At 37.4% G+C, this 21,753-nt stretch overlaps 1 protein-coding gene across 1 annotated transcript in view; it reads left to right on the top strand.

Moving 5' to 3' along the window:
• LOC125230082 (G-protein coupled receptor Mth2-like) overlaps positions 1–21,530 on the top strand; it is a 190,000-nt gene extending 168,470 nt beyond the window's left edge. The window contains exons 2-10 of the mRNA XM_048135086.1: positions 3,157–3,380; positions 4,827–5,053; positions 9,529–9,714; positions 13,343–13,421; positions 13,877–14,058; positions 14,312–14,437; positions 17,224–17,371; positions 17,878–18,067; positions 19,771–21,530. Of these exons, the coding sequence (XP_047991043.1) occupies positions 3,157–3,380; positions 4,827–5,053; positions 9,529–9,714; positions 13,343–13,421; positions 13,877–14,058; positions 14,312–14,437; positions 17,224–17,371; positions 17,878–18,067; positions 19,771–19,875 (1,467 nt within the window). The 3' untranslated portion in view covers positions 19,876–21,530. The remainder of the gene's footprint in view (positions 1–3,156; positions 3,381–4,826; positions 5,054–9,528; positions 9,715–13,342; positions 13,422–13,876; positions 14,059–14,311; positions 14,438–17,223; positions 17,372–17,877; positions 18,068–19,770) is intronic.
• The last annotated feature ends 223 nt before the right edge of the window (positions 21,531–21,753 follow it).

Genomic DNA, 21,753 nt, shown 5'->3' with positions numbered 1-21,753 from the left:
ATATGCAGCTTAGAGGGGTTTTAGTGATCGGACGGCAGAAATGCAAGACGGCCGCTCTTTATGTATACGCTGATGTCACTGATATTACGATTACAAAGCGTAAGCGATTGTGACGTTAGCTCGGTACGATATGAGGCCCCGTATGGCATTTAATTTCTGAGATACGCCACCGAAACGCCCCAAAAATGTAGTCTGACTCTGTCGCGCCAATACGAAAGAGCGATAGAGATAGATAGCTACGAAAGAAATATTATCGTGAGCGTTTGTGCGTTCGGCTACGCAGACAGGCGCCATAGCCGAATGGCATTTCTGCGACGCCAAGGGCCGGCAAAAATACAGTCTGGCTCTGTCGCGCCAATACGCAAGAGCGATAGAGATAAATTGCATTGCGGCGTTTGGCGTCGCAGAAATGCCATTCGGCTACGAGGCCAGCTTGTGTCAATTACACGTTACCTTGCTCGTTCAAGGATTTGAAATCAACATTATTAGAGTAGTAACCTGAAATTTGGCTTGGAAGAGATATGTGTTTAGATAAGCTCGTGTTGTACCATGGTATGTTAATACGTTATCATTTGAAATACTTAATGAAGGCCCATTTTAGTTTTACTTGAAAATACACAATGATAAACTTTATCAGTGTTTTAGCAAAATACCAATATTAGATATCTTCTATCAATTACACGGTATCAGCAAGAATTCAGTAGCAATAAGTTGTTATTTTTTCAATTGATCATTATCATAAATAAGATTACCGATTTAAATTGCAAATTTCGGTGTTGAAAATATCACGTAGGCGAGGAGACTATGTGAGAACGCTATGCTGTGTCTATAAGCAATTAGGCATACTAATAGTTAATACCTACCTACATCAATAGAGAAATAATCTGCGTTAAATGAAAAAAAAAGTACTTATCTATTTAATTATAATACAAACTACAAGACTTTTAGTCAATTTGTGTTGAGTCAGTCTTTATAATGAATTGCGTTTTCAAATTATATCATAAACATTTAAGTAGCGTCCGGCAGGCAAGTATGGTCGCGCCATAAATGATAACACATCTGGGGGCCGACTTTTGAGTCTCACTGTCACTCAAATACCGGTTGAAAACGGTGAATTGCCTATTATTTTCAGTGACAATTTTCTGAATTCGAACGCCGTGAGACTCAAAAATCGGCCCCCTGGCTGTCTCTATTGCACTTACAAATAGTGAAATAGGGACGGCCTGATGTTTTATCATTTATCGCGCGACCATGCTTGCCTGCCAGAAAGGGATGACAAGTGGCCAATCTTCCACGTTCCATAGTTTATGGAAGTTATCCCTTTCTATACGAAAGAACGATACATACATGCATAAATTCATTCCCAAAAGGGGTAGACAGAGCATACAAAACTACTCAAGTGCTCACGTTTATGTGCTCTTAGCAAATAAGGGATTTGAATGAAAACGAAATCGAGGAAGAACGTTAGAGAACTATGATACGCTAAGTAGCTACGATTGACTACTTGCCTACGTGGCCAGGTAACCAATCTTCACCGAGGCACGTCCTCTTATTTACGTGACCAATTTAAATATTGCGTCGGTTCAATTTCTTTATGAACGCCAAAGTTCAAGAGGAATACTTGAGATGAATTCTGAGAAGAGGCCGGTTCTGTTTCACGTGATTTTCATCTTATTTTGATACTGCAGGTTAGTAGATACTACAGTCCTGTTAGTAGATACTACAGTTCTGATTCTGATTGTAGGTACATGTGACGTGTAAAAGTGGCCCCTGTGGCCTTTTTGCTGAATAAATTATTTTGATTTTGATTTTTGATTCTGATTCTGCTGTGATATACATACGTGAAATAAGATACCCTACATTACCCACATACTCGAATGTGTAAACAAGAGTAGGTGGCAGTAGCTATTAGGAATTTAGAACTAAGACATAATTTCACAGAGAACAACTAAATTGTTTGGCAAGTGAATACTTGAACTAATTTTTTATTCTTAAAATTTTCTATATTTACCTGGACCCACCTGCTCGAAATTTTATAAATAGGGCCCGAAGCCCGGAATAGTGCGATTGAACACTAAAAATATCACATTACTATCTTGGCGTTCTCACTTTAGGCTATTTCATCACAGTTGACATACATTGACACTTGACAGTGACAATTCCGTGCCTATTTGTAGGTTGAAAAGTAATATTGTTACTCAGCGTCAATATTTCCTTGCTGAACAGGATTGAATGGAGAAGTGTCACTGTTGGGCGACAATTGTCACTGTTGTGAACTAGGCACAGATCTCACGCACACCATAATTGGGAGTGACATGCCTCACGTCATGATTGTTATGAGAGTTAATGAGACCTAATTGCATTTGATTAGCCTCGATTATGAGTAATGAGCATCATATACGATTGTTCACGGTCAAGGTCATATCAAATTGGGAAACATATCAAATTGATGACACAGAATCGGCCTTCAGGATGATTTGTGTGATTTATCATTGTTTAAATGACGTCCCTAATTGACTGTCCTAACCTTGTCTCGTAGTTGGTGACCTAATTTTGCGTGTCATATTTTTTTTACAGGCACCAATAAAGCTGGGTTGAACTGAATATAGGTCAAAAACTTAGAAAGTCACCTGTTGTATGTGTGAGTGACGTGTTCGAATAGAGAACACATATTTAAAATTAGTAACACAAACAAAACAAACGCCTATTCGAACACGTCACTCACACATACAACAGGTGACTTTCTTAAGTTTTTCACCTATACATATAAATATTATGACAGCAAATATGTCTTTATCATAAACTAATAGTGACTTATTCACTTATTTTATCTGGAATGTGACGTGTCCTTGCTGACGTTTATATTTTATATTTTGAGGATTGAAATAATAAGGAGACGCAGCGATTTGATAAGATAGACACATTCAGTTTACATAGTGGTAGAAAATGAATAACAAAATAAAGAACATATAACTAAAATGTTTTCATGTTACGCAAATCGGGTGGATAAAAGAAGACATAGCTGGATAGCTGGTTAGCCCTTTTCACAAAAATGCGTCATGCGTCGATAAAAAAGTCTCGCAATAACCAGTTGCTATATTACATATTCTGAAAATTCTCTTCTTTAAAAATCTCACCATTGTTTTTCTTCCACAGGACCAAGACGAAGAAATCAAAAAACAGCTGCCAGTGGTACCAAAATGCTGCGACAGCGGTCAGAACCTCACGTTCACGTTCCAAAATGGAGCGACGCGGTCAGTCTGCGCGCGGAGCAGTCTGACCTTCCAGCCCATCTTCCATAAAGCCAACGAGTCACATATCTGGAGCTACGACAGCAATGTGTTTGAAACTATTGTGGGAAACCCTTGCGCGTATGACAGGTAGGTCAATAGTTGATACTTAATGCTAGAGGCCTAAACCAAATAGCCACGTTTCACAATGGAGCGACGCGGTCAATCTGCGCGGAGCAGTCTGACCTTCTAGCCCATCTTCCATAAAGTCAACGCGGTCTCATTTCAGAATTGGGCGACTTGGTCGGTCTGAGCTCGGAAAAGGTCTGTCTTTGCGAGCGGCCTCATCCTCATGTTTTTACAAGGAGGCGATTCGGTCACTCTGCGCTCAAGTTCATCGTAATCAAATTTTTCGTCTTATCAGTTAAAAACATTTTTTTACCTGATAATAACCACAGTATAAAAATTGTTCATAAGTAGTAACACCCACCCCTCAGAGTATGGTCAAAAATAACAAAATCTACCTCTCTATTAAACCCTACATCTATTTAATTACCAATATGAACCTCCTCTTGTTTCTTGATAACAAACCATTCTTCCCTATCATTTACCCAATAATCTGTCAAACAGTATCCATATCAGTACCCTTATTACCTAATGCTTCAGAAACTTCCCAAAAGTTTTCTTCGCATACTTGATTCGATCCCAGGAGGGAAAACTTCCAAATATCCCCACAACATTATTAGCTAACGAAGGCAGTTACATCTCAGATATAGGAAGTAAGGTAATAAAAACGCCATTTTAGACGATTTATGCCATAATAAGGGTCATACTCAAATTCGGCTTTTAATTTGGTGTTCATTTTCCTGATGGTTAAGGAAAATTTAAGTTGCGATGTGTTTCACAGATTAGTCTTGTATAATACCTACTTAATCTAACGTCATAAAACTTCTGCGTCTGTCTGTATGTAAACTGTCCACACTTTGATGTGGTTTTTGTGATAGATTTTGGTGACCTGGTATTTATTTATCACCGCACGGAGCACCTCTTGCCAAAGAAGTCAAGTTCACCCTCACTTTTTTGGCACGTGGCAAACAGAACAAACAGCCTTTTCGCTCGTTTTGCCCATAACATGCAAGTTGTGACTCTCAACTGTTAACGGCAACGCATAGTGGCTTCCTAGGGTAAATAGCCGAATGGCACAAACGCTCACGAAACGCTCAGAAACGAAACGCCTGTAGATATCTATCTCTATCGCTCTTGCGTAATGGCGCGACAGAGCCAGACTAACTTTCGCGGCGTTTCGTTTTCGTTTCGCGTCGCAGAAATGCCATTTGGCTACGGCACCTGATCGTGGTCAAACGTCTACCTATCCATACTAAAAAAAAACAGCTCATGTCCGTGAGCTGCATCTGCTCGTTTGCTGCCTATACCGTAAAAAAGGAATGACAAAAGGTACAATCTGGTTTCAATAACCATCATCATAATCCTTTGTACGTGGATCTAGTGCCTACGTAATGTGTATCTTCTAGTCTACCAACTAACTCTAAGAGTGCTTGTATATTCAGGATGATCAATACCAATTTTTCTTTGCAGATACAAACTGGAACCAGACAAAATCAGCGAAGATGAGTTCTACCTCCTCGTCAACGGGTCTCTCTTTGTCCCCTTCAGCAAGCCACCTTTACTTAGCACCAAAGATTTCTGCATGGAGACATTTTACAACGAGTCCAATCCTGCTGGAGTGACTTTACCTCTGGTGTGCTTCTCTCAGCCGGTGGAAACGGCTAAAACCTCTACCACGCTTATTCTTTATGCAGTTGGTAAGTTGAAACTTCTTCATTTAAATAGGTATTAGAAGTTCCTAAACCTAGTGCGTGAAGTTGATAAACCTAGAGATAGTTTGAAAATCTCGCTCAACTAAAAAATATTTGGCTCCATTCAGCAAGTCCTTACTCAACACCAGAGACTTTCATGGAAACGTTTTACAATGAATCCAATCCAGAAGAAGTGACTTTACCTTTGGTGTGCTTCTCTCATCCGATAGAAACGGCTAAAACATCTAATTCTTTATGCAGTTGGTAAATTGAAGTTTCTTCATTAAAATTTAAGAAGTTGATAAAAATTGCATGTGGATAAAAATTTGAAATTCTCGCGCAACCAAAAAAGACGTAGTTCCATACAGCAAGTCTTTGCTCAGCACCAAAGATTTCTGCATTACATTTACATTTACATTACATTTTTTACATTTTACTATGAATGAGTGACTTTACCTTTGGTGTGCTTCTCTCAGCCAGAGGGTTTTTCTTTATCATTTTAGATGTTGATAAACAAGATCAATTGCGATAATGACGAGCTAGGTCAGACCATAAACCCCGACCCGAGCCATGAACAGCTAGGTTACCAACCAATCAATAACCTATCGCCTCCCGGCTGATACTTCGTATAGACACATAATGGTTCAGTTCAGTACTTACCTACGGTCATTAACCACTATACGACGTATCACCCGGGAGTCGTTTGTTATGGACGTCATCTGCCGCTTTGGTGGAAGGTTAAGGATTGGCAGCAAAAGAATGGAAATTCAGTGATCGTCCTGCGTTTCAACTACATCGTACTTCGTTGGCTCAGTGACCCAAATTTAAACTTTGCCTCTGACACAAGACAGTACTATTTTTTTTCTCGCAGTTTCAGTAGTTTGCGCAAATCTGTCTCCACCAGTGACTAAAACATATTTGAAATAGGTATCTCATAGGTAAACGTGCTCCACCGTAGACCGCATCATCACTTACCATCAGGTGTGATCGTGGTCAAACGTCTACCTATTCATACAAAAAAAGCAAGACGTCTTTCTAACTTTCCACTGTGGTCCTCAAGTTGCGGGTTGAATATTTATCAAATCCATACTTTTAACGAGCAGAAACTAAGAAAGTTTCTTTTAGCTTTATATGGGTGAAGTTTCTTTCCACGTGGAGTGTCTTTTGAAAAGTCTATCGAAGTTTGAGTTTTATGGCTGCCCAGAGTTAGAATTACTTAGGGTTACTTTTACTTTAAAAATATTTATAATTATTTTATAATCTACTAAGCCAAAGATTACAAAAACAACATTTGTAGGTTGTGGGTGAGAATATTTATTTTACTACTCCCGAACTGTTTGTTATTCGTCATTTTTACAGGGTCGTGCATAGATCTTTAAAACCCTACATAAAAGCCTTATTCCCCAAAGCCAGCGTCCGCCGGCTTTCCGCGCGTGCGCGCAGTATCGAAAAAACGGAAAACGCATTGTTTGGCTCTGTAACCATGGCAACGCATTGTTATAACAATACTGCGCACGTGCGCGGGAAGGCTTTGGGTACCTGAGCTGACAGTGCAAACCTTTCCGTTAAAATACAGGAAACAGTGTGAATTTCACGAAAGTAAAGAAAACGTAAAGTTCAAGAAAACTATTAAAAACTAAGTGCGTGGTCATAGAAAAACTATTATATGCAACGGTGTTTAACTGAGTCAAAAAATACTCGTGGCGTCTTAATAACAATATTCGGCTTCGCCTCAAATTGTTACCCACGCCACTCGTCTTTTTTGACCTCCTTTAAACACCTGTTGCATAAAATACTAATATCGTGGTAGTGTTAAACATCAGTATAAAATTGTAGGCACATTATGGAGCGCGATAGAAAGACGCGAGTGACATCTCTGTAGCTTAGTTGGCAGAGCATGGGCTTGTGATCCAGTGATGAGAGTTCGTTCACTGTGACGGTGAAAGTTCACTGTGACAGTGAAAGTGATAATTTTGTACCAAATCTATATGTGCATAGGTACATCAAGTATCTAGTAAGTAGGTACTAGCAGATATTATATATCAGTATTTTTCTACCATTTTCGGTTTCTTCCCGACTCCTAATCGCTGGTGCTTAAGAGGGCTTTCATGTGAAAAATAGTGAAATCGCAACCGAGCGCTTAATCATACCGTGTGTGGTATCAAATTAAAGGGTTTTGCGAGTAGTTTACAAATATATAACATATTATAGGACTTTTTCTACTTGGTCTAACAAAATATGAGAAAATGTCTAGAAGTGGTAATAATTGTGACGGTGAAGGCTCGTTTTCAAAAAATTGCCAATAATATAAAATAGATATTTATAATCATTAAGATATAAGTGCAATTTTAGTAAACGTTGTAGATTAATTTACTACGAAAATAACTTCGATGTGATGCAGATTTTCAAAGATATTGTCACTTAATTTTAGGTAACTTCTGAAAAAAATTGACTTCGTCTTAGCCTCGTTTACTCTTTTTCAATACCTTATAATAAAAATGTAGTCTAAGATGATTGTAGTGCAGGATATACGTTTTATAAATTTACCAGTTTCAGTATTCAAAATTGTCAAAATTTTACAAATAAGATCGACTAATTCAGCTCTATACGCGGGTTTTCCTAAACGTACATCAGAGAAAAATTCTAATTAATTTAGTGAGTTACTTTTCAATAATCTAGTCTGATAAGAATCAAGACAGTAAGATGCTCTTATTAATAAAATATATAAAATAGATAACGGAAAGTGTAGTTTTTCACCGACTAAAACTATCGATTTTACATTATTTTGACGTTTTCCTTGAAAACACCCTTAATAATTACATATAATTTATACAACTAGTAGCCCACAATAGATCTATTCTGCCCTTAAAACGAAGATCGACCTTTACGGCTCACGCACATACGAGTACACTTTGATATAAAGGTTGAGGCCACCTATGTAACTGACATTCGGGAAGGATAATAATTTATTACAATGCTGTAGGGTATTTTCATATTGTAGGATGATTTGACGACCGGTCTGGCCTAGCGTGTAGTGACCCTGCCTGCTAAGCCGCGGTCCCGGGTTCGAATCCCGGTAAGGGCATTTATTTGTGTGATGAGCACAGATATTTGTTCCTGAGTCATGGATGTTTTCTATGTATATAAGTATGTATTTATCTATTTAAGTATGTATATTGTCGCTTAGCACCCATAGTACAAGCCATGCTTAGTTTGGGGCTAAGTTGATCTGCGTAAGGTGTCCCCAATTTTTTTTTTTAATAATTTCATCCAAAGACTGTGAGGTAAATACAAATCTTAACAATGGACGATATTTGGGAAAAGTAGCCAATAATTTGTCAATCAATTTTGAATTTTGTGTCCAATTGAAATATTGATTATTGAATTTTGCAAAAGGACTGATTTACACAATGATTACGATGTTACTAAAGTGCAATTTCATACATTTACTAAGTACCTAAATAAGTATCATAATTATATTAAAAGCCCCATTCTAATTTTAATAAACGTACAATATTAGATCTACATACGATATGGATCGGATATGTCACAGTCAAAAATTACGTCTTTGTTTATTTATTAAGTTTTAACACTGTCAGATCGTTATCATATCGCAGTGACATCTTACTAGTACCTCGGAATCTCTGTTTTATAACCCGTTTCAAAACGTTATGCAATAGTGTTTCCAAAGATATTTCTTTCACATACATACATATCCTCACTACTTTAAAAAAATCTCGTATCTCACGCTGTTCCTCAAAGTTAAAACGCAGTAAGTCTATATGCATTCCATACATACTTACTACAGCTGATATGCCCGCTGATTTACTTACAAAAAGTTTATGTGCAAAGAAGCATTATAATTTTATAAAAGCCTTAGGTATGGTTAATGTTTAATTTGTTTTACTATTATTAGTGATAGTGGGGGTATTGTGTTTTTATAACTGAATAATAGCGCCCTCTATATAGTTATGGAAACTCTTTAGTTGATAAACTCTTTTGATACCTGCAGTGTATAATAGTTGTCTATGTATTTCATTTGAATATCGAATAAAGTGCTTTTGCCATTCTGCCACCGACGACATCGTTTCTTCTTTATAATATTAAGTATTAAAACAGCATATCGTCACTACTTTTAAAAAAACTTGTATCTTCGACTGTCAATGAAAATAAAATGGTAGTATGTATGGAATACATATAGACTTACTGCGTTTTAACTTTGAGGAGCAGCGTGAGATGCGAGACTTTTTCAAAGTAGTGACCATATTTTATTAGCTACACAATTTGCTCTCTGCTGGTAAGACAGCTTGAAATGGATCTGCTGCAGCTCTGCTTCAGTCGATAATTGAGAGAAAGCAGCACAGGAGTGAGAAAAGTAGCCTGTTCTTGCATCAGGGGCTAGGATAATTAGGTTACTAAACTATTTTAGTGAGTTAATACATTTATTTATTTACTATTAAGTACTCTCTATTTGTCCACAGGTTTACTAATCTCCGTGCCGTTTCTGCTTGCAACGGCGTGCGTGTACACATTCATCACCGAGCTACGAGACACGCATGGCAAAGCTCTGGCATGCCATTCGACTTGTCTGGCAATCGCCTTCTCCTGTCTGGCAGCTACGCAACTGGCGGGCCATGCGTTTCCAGTCGTGGCATGCACTATAATGGGTGAGTCACTATGTAGTCACTAGTCACAAGCATGGCAAGGCCCTGTCTGATCTGCCATTATACTTGTCTGGCAATAGGAATTTTCTGTCTCCTCATTCCTATTTCTTCAGTGCTGAGAGCCATAACCTCCTACATAGACCACATGATTTCGTGTGACAGATTTTGGCCTTTTGGTCACTTGAGGCTTATAAGACATCATGAATCTTCATGAAAAGCGAGTTGCTTATCTGGGGCCCATTTCTCGAAGCTACAAGTTACAATTTACAAGTGGTTGTCAATGTCTAATATGACAAGTTGGAAAGATACTTTCGCTTGTATCTTGTAACTTTCAGTTTTGAGAAATAGGGCCTTGGTCGGATCATAGCGTTGCCCATACAACCATTTCAGTCGCAAAATCTTCAAATCAGTAACTAACTGTCAAATGTGACATAACGCGTGGTAACGTCGTGCAAACAATGCGACCGTATTGATACAATAACAAAATGTAGTCGTCGTGTGCACTCGTTACGGTAACAAAATGTGTACGAATTTGTGGCTGTCAATGTCACTGTCAGAATGACTTTTAACGACACTTTATTAGTCGACGTTTGCACACATAACGGTAACAACATGTGGACGAATTTGTGGCTGTCATTGTCACTGTCAGAACGGTTTCTGACAGTGACATTGACAGAATTTGTACACACATGTGTAGGTCTGATTACCGAACTGCTCCTAAACCACTGTATCCGCAAATGACAATCTGAAATACGAAGGTTTCTCAAACTGTCTTGTGAAGTTGTGGACTGGTTGCTTTGAATCATTTAAATATGACTGTTATATGAGCGAATTAAATAATAATAAACGACGACGACCATTTAAGCACTCTTCGACATTTTATAGAAATGTGGGAAAGTTAAGAAAAGTGCAGAATGATAATACAAATAGATAAGCATTTTATAGTTACTTAATGTATTAAATATATAATTTTTAATTCTTATTGATAAAAATGAAGTGTAGTATTGCTTTACACAATAAAAGTAGGAATCAAATGAAATAGAGTATTTACTGTGATATTAATAGAATTTCTGTTGCGCAATGACAGTTTTTTTCAGTACAGATGCTGCTTTTTTTAACGCAGTAGTGCGAGCAAATCAAGCAATGATTCATTTCTTGTCTGGTCGAAACTCTTAGCTTAGATTTAGGTACTGAAAATCGTCGTACGATACACGTGCGAAAAGGACATTCACAACTCGTGTCGATTTAAAACACTCCCTTCGTTCGTGTATTAATTTATCGCTACTCGTATCGATTTTCCTCTTTTCCGCACTCGTATCTACAAGTATTTTGTTTGGGTTACAAAAAAAACACATTATTTACTCTACTACGTTTTATTTATGTCTCTTTAACATTACAAATTTGTAGACACTTATCTATACAAAAATCTTGACAAAAGAAGTACAGATCGCTGAAATTAATGTTGATAGTAATATTAATGACGACTACTTCAACAAGTGTCAATTGTGAAATGCCGCAAAATACTAGTTGCTCTATAGAAGACCATAATAATATGATCCCCGATCCTTTACAACCCAGCAGCTCGGTACGCACGTTACAATTTTTTTTAAATCTTCTTTAGTGAGGGCAACTGAGTACGACGGCATATTTAATTGTTTATAAAGTTTGAGGATACCTGGAAAAAAATAATACAAGAAGCCATTTTGAAAGTATAGTAAATATTCACTGCTTTCGGTCACGCGTGTACGCTGCGACCATTTTGCGACCGTTTGTCGACCGTTTGGTGACCGTTTGGCGACTGTTTTTTACATGGTATATTACCGTCTTAATCCATATTTTAACAACTTTATTGGTTTTCTAGGCATTATTTTTATTATTTCAGTATAGTATATGCACCGGAGCACTAAAACTTCACCAATCAATATACATAACACGCAAACACCGAGTAGTCAATAATATTATTACTGGTTAAACTGAGGTAAATTGATGGCGCGTTGATAAATTTAGACTTATTTTATGAAATCACTCGAGCAATTTAATTGGCCATGGTAATTAGCCCACATTATATTACAAATGCAAACAATATTTATCTTTAACAAATTCTTACGCCATTACATATTAATGTCAAATGATTTTATTTCTTTTTTACTTTGACGTCTCTGACAGTCGCCATTTGAAAAGAATGAAATGAACGAATGATTTTGGGAAAGTAGTCGCCAAACGGTAACAATGTGTGCACGCGTAGTGCACACTTCTGTCACTTCTGTGACCATTTGTGCCTGTTACCAATCGTCCCCATTTGGGTCACCGCGACTAAACGTCGACCGTACTGCGACTAATCATTGAGACCCGAAGACCTGTGTGTACACAAAATAGGAGGATTTGCGTAGGAACGGCGACCGATTATGGTTATATGGGTGGACTGGTGCTCTCTCTTTTCTTTCAGACAACACCGTAACAATCAATGTCTTTAACTATTTATTTAATCAATTATGTATTTGAAGCATGTGCCTTACTATCCTCTTAACAGGCTTTACTTGTTTTACTCGTAGTCTGAAACTAATTCCTAATTTCAAAGTGACTTCGGGACAGATTTGTAAACGCCCTTTGACTTTTAAACCCAGGGGGAAACCTAAACATTATTGGGATTAGATTTCAAAGTAACCAACTTCATTGTCGAATGTTCTGAATCTGCCCTATATTGAATTTGATTTAGATATTCAAGGTCGTTTAAAGTTGTGAATACACGCGTCGCCAGCGATTTCAAGTGAAGTGGCGTGACAGGGAAAATTTTAGAATTGTACCTACTGTCCGGGATATAGATCGTGATTATCTTTCCAACTGTGGTAACTATTCACGGTCTATGCTCTAGCCTGTTAAATCTATAGTGATACTAACAATTATTGAGGAAAAATATTAAACACATGTCTTTTTCATTCCTCATAGAACTGCTTTCGGTTAGTACTAAAAATAATTATACAGTTCGGAATACAATGGAATAAATCATTCGTTACAAACATAGAATTCTCGGCCACAATATGAAATTTTAATTAACACGTGTATAGAAATGTCCAACATTGTTATTGGAGGCGTTGAAAAGGACACTCTGAAGTGATTTGGTTGAAATTTGGTACTGACATAGTTTGAGTCTCGCGAAAGGATATCTGATAAATCTTAGCCCAGCAATCATCCCTTAAGAGGGTAAAAATACCTCACGTCCATCCCGAAAATGATAAAATTGAGGCAGCGCCTGTTAATTGGAAGTCAACATTTAGCTCAAAGTGATTATTGCGTTAAATTTTTTATCAGGCGCTATACTGATTTCATGCAGACGAATTTTGCAAAACTAATATACTAATGTAATTTATGTATAAATACCTAATGTAATTTATGTTCCGTTTTTTATTATTCGTTTTTAATTTATTTGTTATTATTTAATTTTAAATTAATTTGATATGTTCCTATTGTTCCTACACTAACATTAGTCTTTAAGAAAAAAAAATGTTACTAATACAAATATGGGTACCTGAAATAAATAATTCAATTCAATTCAATTCAATATAGAAATAGAAATAAGCTCTTTTGATGAATACTTCTAATTTGGTATGATAATGTTGTTTGTTTGTTTCAGCTTACCTCATCCAGTTTTCGTTCGTGTCCTGTTTTTTCTGGTTGAACGTTATGAGCTTCGATATTTTTCTAAATGTTAGGTAAGTTTACTACTTTTTTTTACTTTCAGGCATGAAATCAATATACTGATTTAACCTCTTTTATGTTTGCTTTGAATAAGGATCCTTTTTTAAAGCGCAACCGAAGATCAAATTTGCTCATTTTTACCACCACCAGCCAGGAAATAATCAGGGTGGATGAAAAGTGTAAAAAAACCTATAGATTATGCCATCCACGAGGACGCGTGCCTTAGTTTGTATTGCCATTCCATGAAAGGTTAGATTTTTACAAATTTGCGCGTCATCCTGAGTCGTCGATCTATAAGCCAAAACCCTGTCTATTTGGCGCGCCCATTAATTAATAAAAGCTATGCTTTGTACTATCCGTTGCTTGTGTATAGCTGTCTCTCTCCAAAGGCTATTTGACGTCCGTATATCAGATAGGCCAATGTGAGAATCTTCTAAAATAAAATTTCTAAAATGACGATCTCTTTCAGGCGATACCTAAACTCGTCAGTAAGCAGAAGAAGCATGCGGCGTCGATTCGCGTGGTACTGCGCGTATGCTGTAGTCCTACCGGTGATATTATTGGTGGTCACCATCAGCATGGAACTATCGCCAGCTGTACCCAGCACTTATCTCAAGCCTAACTTCGGGGTAAAGGGCTGCTGGTTCAAAAGTAAGTATTATTTTATAGTTTATTACAACTCGACAATCTTTCACTTAGAGGGATAAGAAGAAGAAGATTGTTGAGGCCATAGTTGCATTTGTCTCCTTAATTTGTTTATTCTGTGGACACATCCAAACAGATACTCCTGCTAGTGTTTATCACTAGGTGCTCCAAATATCCCTATACACAATTTGAGTATTCTATGTAGCGACAAGTGAAGTTTTAATCTTATCACAATTCTAACCCTAGCCTTTGTTTGCAGCGGACCAAGCAGCCCTACCCTACTTCTACGGGCCCGTCGCGGCCATCTTGTTGAGCAACCTCGTCATCTTCGTGTGCACTTCGCGAGCGTTCGCGAAGCATTATGACAAGCTGAAGGATGTTACGCGTAAGTCATATTTTTGCTAAAATTAGTCACATTAATAACATCAAACATTTCGTAATACTCTTTCAAAATTCGAAATTTAGTACTAACGCCGAACATAGTTCTCAGACTTGCTTAAATCTGTCGCGTTGTCATTTGTTTTCATTCGAAATCAGCATGATTATTTGTTTTGAGTTGGATTATATGGTATACCATAATAATATACCATTTATAATTCAACTCAGAACAGGTATACACAGGTTGTACGTTTAGACCAATGAATATCGTCGATAGACATGTCATCAATCTATTACAAAAAGAGAGACGGGGATAGCACGGAACCTTGCAGAACCCCAGTGCTAATTACCATGCTATTGGATACATCATGCATCGAATACGACTCGTATGCGTCTGCCGGCCAAAAAAACTGACGATCCATTCACATATTCGCTTCAGCAATGCATACAATGGAAAAATCGACACGAGACAACGATTTTAGACTTGATCCAATGCCTTCGCTATATCTAGACTAACTGCCAATGTCTCATCTTATTGAACATTTTCGTCTCTTTCGACCAGTGTCGAACTCTTGGTAGTTTGTTGAACTCTTGTACCTGGATACACTCGCCACGTTCATCTGAGACTGAACGTTTAAGATCATGCCTTAAGAACAAGAACAATAGTTATTTGTTATACAAGGGGGCAAAGTTGTATTTTAATGCCGAGTGTGGAATTGAAAAACGAGCAAGTGAAAGGATTCTATAGTTGAACCACGAGCGAAGCGAGTGGTTCGAGAATAGAATCCTGAACTTGCGAGTTTTTTAACACACGAGAAGTAAAATACATTTGCACCCGAGTGTAACACAAAACTTTTCCCCTCACTATAGCGAGAAAACTACAACGCAAAAAATGCGTTTATCACTGCCTTCCAGTAGTTCCACAGGTGGTAAATCATCTTTATTACTAGATTCACCTACTTTTATCAATTTTAAAGCAGTTAATTTGACTTTATTCAAGGTCAATTACTTTACCCACTAGTGGATAAAATGCGTTTTTACCCGCTGCTATTAAAGGACAAAACACGTGTTTCCGAGCTAGTGAGGGGAAAAAAATAATATCACCCCACGGAATACTCGAACATTCTTTACTATCATGTCGGGCCCACGCCTATTTGGATTTCATGCGAATGGGCGATAAAAGTTTTGTTTAATTTATGACTAAAACAAGTAGGTGTATTCTTAAACACATAAACATGTAATAGTCATGTGCTTTCATCATTAATGTACGTTATTATGATGAAGATATTAAAAAATATACACGAGGAATATTAAGATTAGATTTGACACTTTTGCACGTCTTCGTGAAAGACACTATCCGTAGAGTCAATAATACGATTTGCTTAGTACCATATCGAAATTCTATGCAAGGAGTTCACTTTTCTCTATAGCTGACTACATATTTCTTAATTTATGAATGACTATTACTGAAAGCATTTGTCGTCGGATTGATCTAATGGAATTCTTGTGTTAAATTATGAAAACAGCGATTACTTATCAAAAATCTTCGAAACATCATGATAACGGGTAAAAGTAAACATTGGCTTTTGGCAGTTTCGTTCGCCTAATAATTCGTGGTAATCACTAACATTATCATTTTTGGTATTGGCATATCCGGAAACCTCAAAATTATAGGAGCAAATGGTAACCAAATTTAATATTCATTTTGCGGCTGAACTGTAAATATCACTCGTTTTTAGCGAAACACATCAATTCAGGCATGGTAAACATTGTCACAGTATAAGGACGACTCAGTAGTTAATCTCCCGCGATCGGTATTCGGCTCTCTCGCACGCGCCGCGCGCGACCTTGGCAGCGCTACGCAGCGCGGCGCGTACTGACGCGACCGGCATCATCCGGTTCCGCGTGTACTCTCTGCACCTCGCTCGCGCAGAGCGCTACTCAAGGACAAACCGCGCGGCGCAAAATTTGTTAGAAGAATTATTACTGAGTCGTCCTTATACTGTAACTTTATGCTTAAATGTCTGTAAATATGTTACAGACATCACAAATTAATTGTTAAGGGAGAATGTTGGTATGCAGATAATTTTGAACACTTCACCTGCTTTAGGCATGTGGTTCATTCATGTTAGTACTTAACTCAGTTTACGAAATTGTCTGAATCGATTTAGTTACAATTTAATTAAAAGTACTGCCTTGGACGAGACTGAACCCACACAAGTCCCACCCAAGACAGTAAGTTTTCCACCTACCTGTAATTTATTTCTAAGCTTAATAGCACAATTTGCGAACTTTTCTGTTTGACACGATATTTATTTGTTATACATGTCAACGACCGATCGCAAAATCAGGCATATCGTGAAAATTTTGGACTCATTCCCAGAATCAACAAAGCCCCGCAATGCGGGGCTTCTATTTTCAGGGCACTTTGCTTTTCGGTCATTTGAAGAAACCCACTTATTTGTTTAATAGGATTACTCGTCAAAACATACCACAGAAACATAAAATCTGCCTGGTCTTACGATCGACCGCTGACATGAATCCGATGTACTCATACAAACACCTACGAGTATCATTAACTATGATACACAAATCAAAATGCACAACCAATAACTGAGGTACCTATTCTAGTTTCGTGGGTTTTGTATGTATGTATAAACTCTTTATTGTACAAAACACAAAACACAAATATGACACAGGATAGACAGTACAAAGGCGAACTTATCCCTTTAAGGGATTTCTTCCAGCTAACCAGTTTTCTTGATTATGAATTTTCTTCTTTTCTTTATACAGCACTAGACCTTGCCCATTCAGACTTCAGTACGACGGACGACTGGGTGCGCCTGGGCACAGTCTTAGGACAGCCTTTGACTGTTCCTGAGCGGTCGCCCACGAGGGACAGCGGTGGATTTACGCAGCGGTTAAAAAAGTATAGGAAAATGTAAGAATTTTCACACACATTAACATTTACTTCTTCTTATTTTAGAGTTGCTTTGGCAAATTCGGACTTCGGTATAACGATTGATTGGGTTCGCTTAAAGTCCAGTCGCATTAGATAAAAGATCCATTAGCACTTCAAATTGCGTCACAAAACCTCCACTTGTTTAATGGCTTACCATTACTACAGTAATACTCGTAGTATGACCAAGAACTTTCAAAGATAAGGTTCTAAGATTTGAATTTTACAAATATTTCCCACTGGTCTATAATTTGCCTTGTTTACTAACCCCTTATCGGTATATGTTATCCTACAGATTCTTATGGATCCTATCAGATTTTTTAGCCATCTCATTTCTTTCTTTCGAGAGCGTGAATTTCTGAAGTTTGACTCACGGATTTTTACCACCATCACATATTTACAAAAGATTTAACTGCTATGTTGAATAAACCTTCACCTCCTCCTGATTTAGATTTGCCTTATTAATAAAATCTTTATTTTTCTTCTAGATTCCGTACAAGTTGCCTACTCTCCGTCATCATGGGTTTATCCTGGGTGCTGGAGGTGGTCTCCTGGTGGGCAGAAGCTGGCTCCAGCTCCGTCTCCGTGTGGTCGGTGTTTGACATCATCAACGCTCTTCAAGGCGTTGTCATTTTTGGCATGTTTGTTCTGCAGCAGCCCGTGCGATCATACGTGAAGGTATTGGACTAGAATATTCTTTACTTTGTTATTTTCTACAGTGCTTGAATGGCGTATAGCAAGAGTTCCCAACAGTGCTCTCTGATACTTTGCTATATGCCTTTGGGCATAGCGCTCGTCAATCGCACAATAGTGCACCATATCATTCGTCACTTCTTACTACACGCAAAATGAAACTAAACTAACAATATGTTGTATTACTTACGTATGTTAATGTTAGCGCTATATAATTCTTCATCACATAGCTAATATTATCCAAAGATACTTATGTTAATTTAAACCATGTTTGTAGAACATAATTACTTCAGTTCACGGAATTTGGATGCTGGAGAATCCAACATGACATAAGAATGCTAATTATAAGACTTCTTCTGTTAATAATTGCACATCGCACTTCAATAACAAACGGTGGAGTTTAGATTTTGAGTTGCCACTGTTGTATTTGTTGATTTCTTTGATTTATAAGGAACAGATTTGCAAGACCAGAGTCCAGACTGATTTTATAAGGGCTTTATAAGGGATTAAATAAATAAAATAAAATAATGATCCAGCAATTGACAGTTGAATAAATAAATCACCTTTATCTATGGTAATTTTTGTCACACTTTTATGAACTTCATATTTTTATTTGCAATATCATCAAATGAATGATTGTAAAACATCATAAGGCGGTAACTTCGCGGTGCCATAAACTTTACTGTGCCTGCTCTTAATAAGTAGTCAATCCTTGTAAGGGACATATTATATAGCATTAGTATTAAATTGTTGAATCTTATCACCTTCAACCTTAAGTGGTTTATCAATTTGTCCCTCTCCATTGAAACTTAACAGCTACTATTCATACTGTTTCTTAGTTCTTATCATTCTTTATGACACTTGGTTCTCCATATTGATTCCTAAGTCTTTATAACTGGCAATAATTAATCTAGGTATTATGTAAATGTGATTGCGTGCAGTTATACATGCGGTGTTAAGTGGCAGCTATTTTATGGTTTTACTGATGATAATATAACTGGATAGTTAGACATGAATATTGCTAAACTCCGGTCTTTTATCAATTAGTTAGTATTCAATTTATTCTCTCCATCTCCATAGTTACACATTTGATTCTTCGCAAAATTTACGGTAGGCAGCGGTGTCGACCTGTGGCCTATTTCATAATAGGTAGTGAAAATTGTCGCCCGATAGTGACATTTCACCGTTAATTAGGTACAATCAACCAATGAGGAAGCACACTCAAAGGTTATGACAGATGGCCCCCACCGTATTAGTCCATTGTACAGATAAATAATTTGATATGTGAGAGCGAGAAGATGATATTTTTTTTCTCTCTCTCACATATGAATGACAGTGACGTGCCTATGCACTTGCACAGGCGCCGCCTGGCGAGATAAAATGTCAGTGTGCCTCCTCATTGGAACCCTAGGCCACTTTACAACCATGTCAAAATGACAAGCAGTAAGAGATTTCTTACAATCTGATTTATAGCGTCACTATGAGATAGTTCTACAGTGGTTGGTTGACTGTACCTGTTGAACAAGGAAATATTGACGCTGTGTAACAATCATGGTACTTAATAAACTTATCAACCCAGAAATAGGCACAGAATTGTCAGTGCCAAACGTCAATGTCACTGTAGTGAAATAGCCCACTAAAGTCGTAATCGTATAATCAGATTATTTAAATAATTTTTTTGTCCACAGCTATCAAAATTCTGCCAATTCTGTCGACGAAGAAGGGACGGTTCAGAAGTGTCTGTAGTGAGTGCAAAGTGTAGCGTCGGCTCCGGAAGGAGAGACTTCGTGTAAAGTGTATATTATATATAACTGGAATAGTGTCACCATATGCATGTGTTTATCGCGCACCTACTACCTCGCTTCGTCTCCAGCGGTATCAGGGATGGACGAACTGTAGCCTTAGCAATATCGATGTCGACTGGACAGAAAAGATAATGGACAGAGAGAGGTCGTAGACCAAGATCCACTTCAGATCGTCGTGTCACAATAATCAGAGAGTGGTCACAATTGCCTCTACTCGAAATTCATTGAGGCAACTTTACCTATCTTCGGTATAGGAGAGATACATTGCTACTCTTGAAAGGTATCACTGATTCTTTGCCAGGCGAATAATATAAACTGGTTCGGAGGTTCCATCACTTCTGATATCATAATAAATGGATCCATTGATGAAAGTGGTTGTACCTATATGGACTTGAATAAAATGGTCGCGTTTATGAGCAGTCACACTATAGACGCTCGAGACTGATATTAGTAACAGTATTATTATTTAAGATCGCTCCAGTGGTTTGAATTTTTAGTATCAGATATTTTTTTGTTGCATTTTTAGCTACATTAACCTCTTTTCAAGGTTTTATGGCAGTTAAGTTTACTGAAAAGCGTTTGCATTAATTTACTTGGCTTGCGGTTGTCACACTTATGCTTTGTCGATGTCGGTGTGTGTAATGAGTAATTTTAATAAAAAAAATACTTTTTAGACTTTTACTGCAAAAGCTGGATCGTGTTTATATTTAATTACAACGGGTGATTTCTAATCCAAAATATTTATTATCCAATCAGAATTCAGAACACACACGACAGATATAAGTACGTACGTAGCTTTGTTCGATTCGCGAACTCATTGACATCCAATTAACATGGATATCGACATCTATGTCAAGTGTGTCGCAACACTCGGCAATGCCAATATTAGGTCATTATGCTAGTTCAAACTATTAGGAGCGATCTATACCAACTGTATGTGTGTAGCCCTTTACATCACCTGACACGATATCGAGATTTTTCTACCTTTTTTAGAGTCTGAGGATCAGACTCAGATCTTAAAGTACCTATTACTTGACCTCGCTACAAAATGTTCCATGTCTGTTTTAGACAATTTCTGCTAAATTTATGTTAGATCGATAGTATGTCAGATGGTGTGGGTAGGCTTTTAGAGTGAAAGACGTGTGATCTTCTTTCTTTTTCTGTGATAGCGCCTTTCGAAATTTAATTTGCTGTTCTACCATGTATTTTAATCTGAAGGCCACGAAACACACACGTTTTAAAGAGAACATAGCCTTTTTGAGCATCGGGTCGGCGTCTATACAGCGCTATGGAAAATGGCGTCGCTGCGCAGCGCTGTTGCGTCAACGTTGCGTCGAGCAGCCTCCATAGAGTTGAGTAAACGCTGACGCACGGAAAACGCTTAGTGTGGAGTGTCTTAACTAAATAACGGTATAAGGGCTTGAGCGTTGAGTGTGCGTTTTCGTGGCTAAGTAACCTTGTAAAAATTGTATATTTAGGATTGTACAAACTGAAAAATGTCCATTTAAAGTTACCGTTTATTTAAAACAGCTTGTTGTAGCTATGGTTGTTAATAGTTAGTGTAAGAGAATTGGATATTTTTATATCGTTCGTAATGATAGACGAGACCAAGATGTTAATGGTTATTTTGTAAGTTTTATTTAGTTAGTGGAGTGAATTTTATCCGAAAAATTGTTTTGTCCGAAAATTGTTTTATCATCAAAGCAGCTGAATTCAATTGTTTCTTTTAAAGATCGCATAGCAAAGTCACTTGATTTTTTTTTAATACCTGCCTAATTTCTTTTTAATAAAATTCTCATGTTTCATGTAAGGAACCATGTTTTATTGACTTATGCAAGATATGACATTGTATTTATATTATTTCTA

This window comes from Leguminivora glycinivorella, chromosome 10, assembly GCF_023078275.1.
Source record: "Leguminivora glycinivorella isolate SPB_JAAS2020 chromosome 10, LegGlyc_1.1, whole genome shotgun sequence".
NCBI lineage: Eukaryota > Metazoa > Arthropoda > Insecta > Lepidoptera > Tortricidae > Leguminivora > Leguminivora glycinivorella.
Note: the sequence above shows the minus strand (reverse complement) of the source record. Positions and strands in the feature narration are given on the sequence as shown.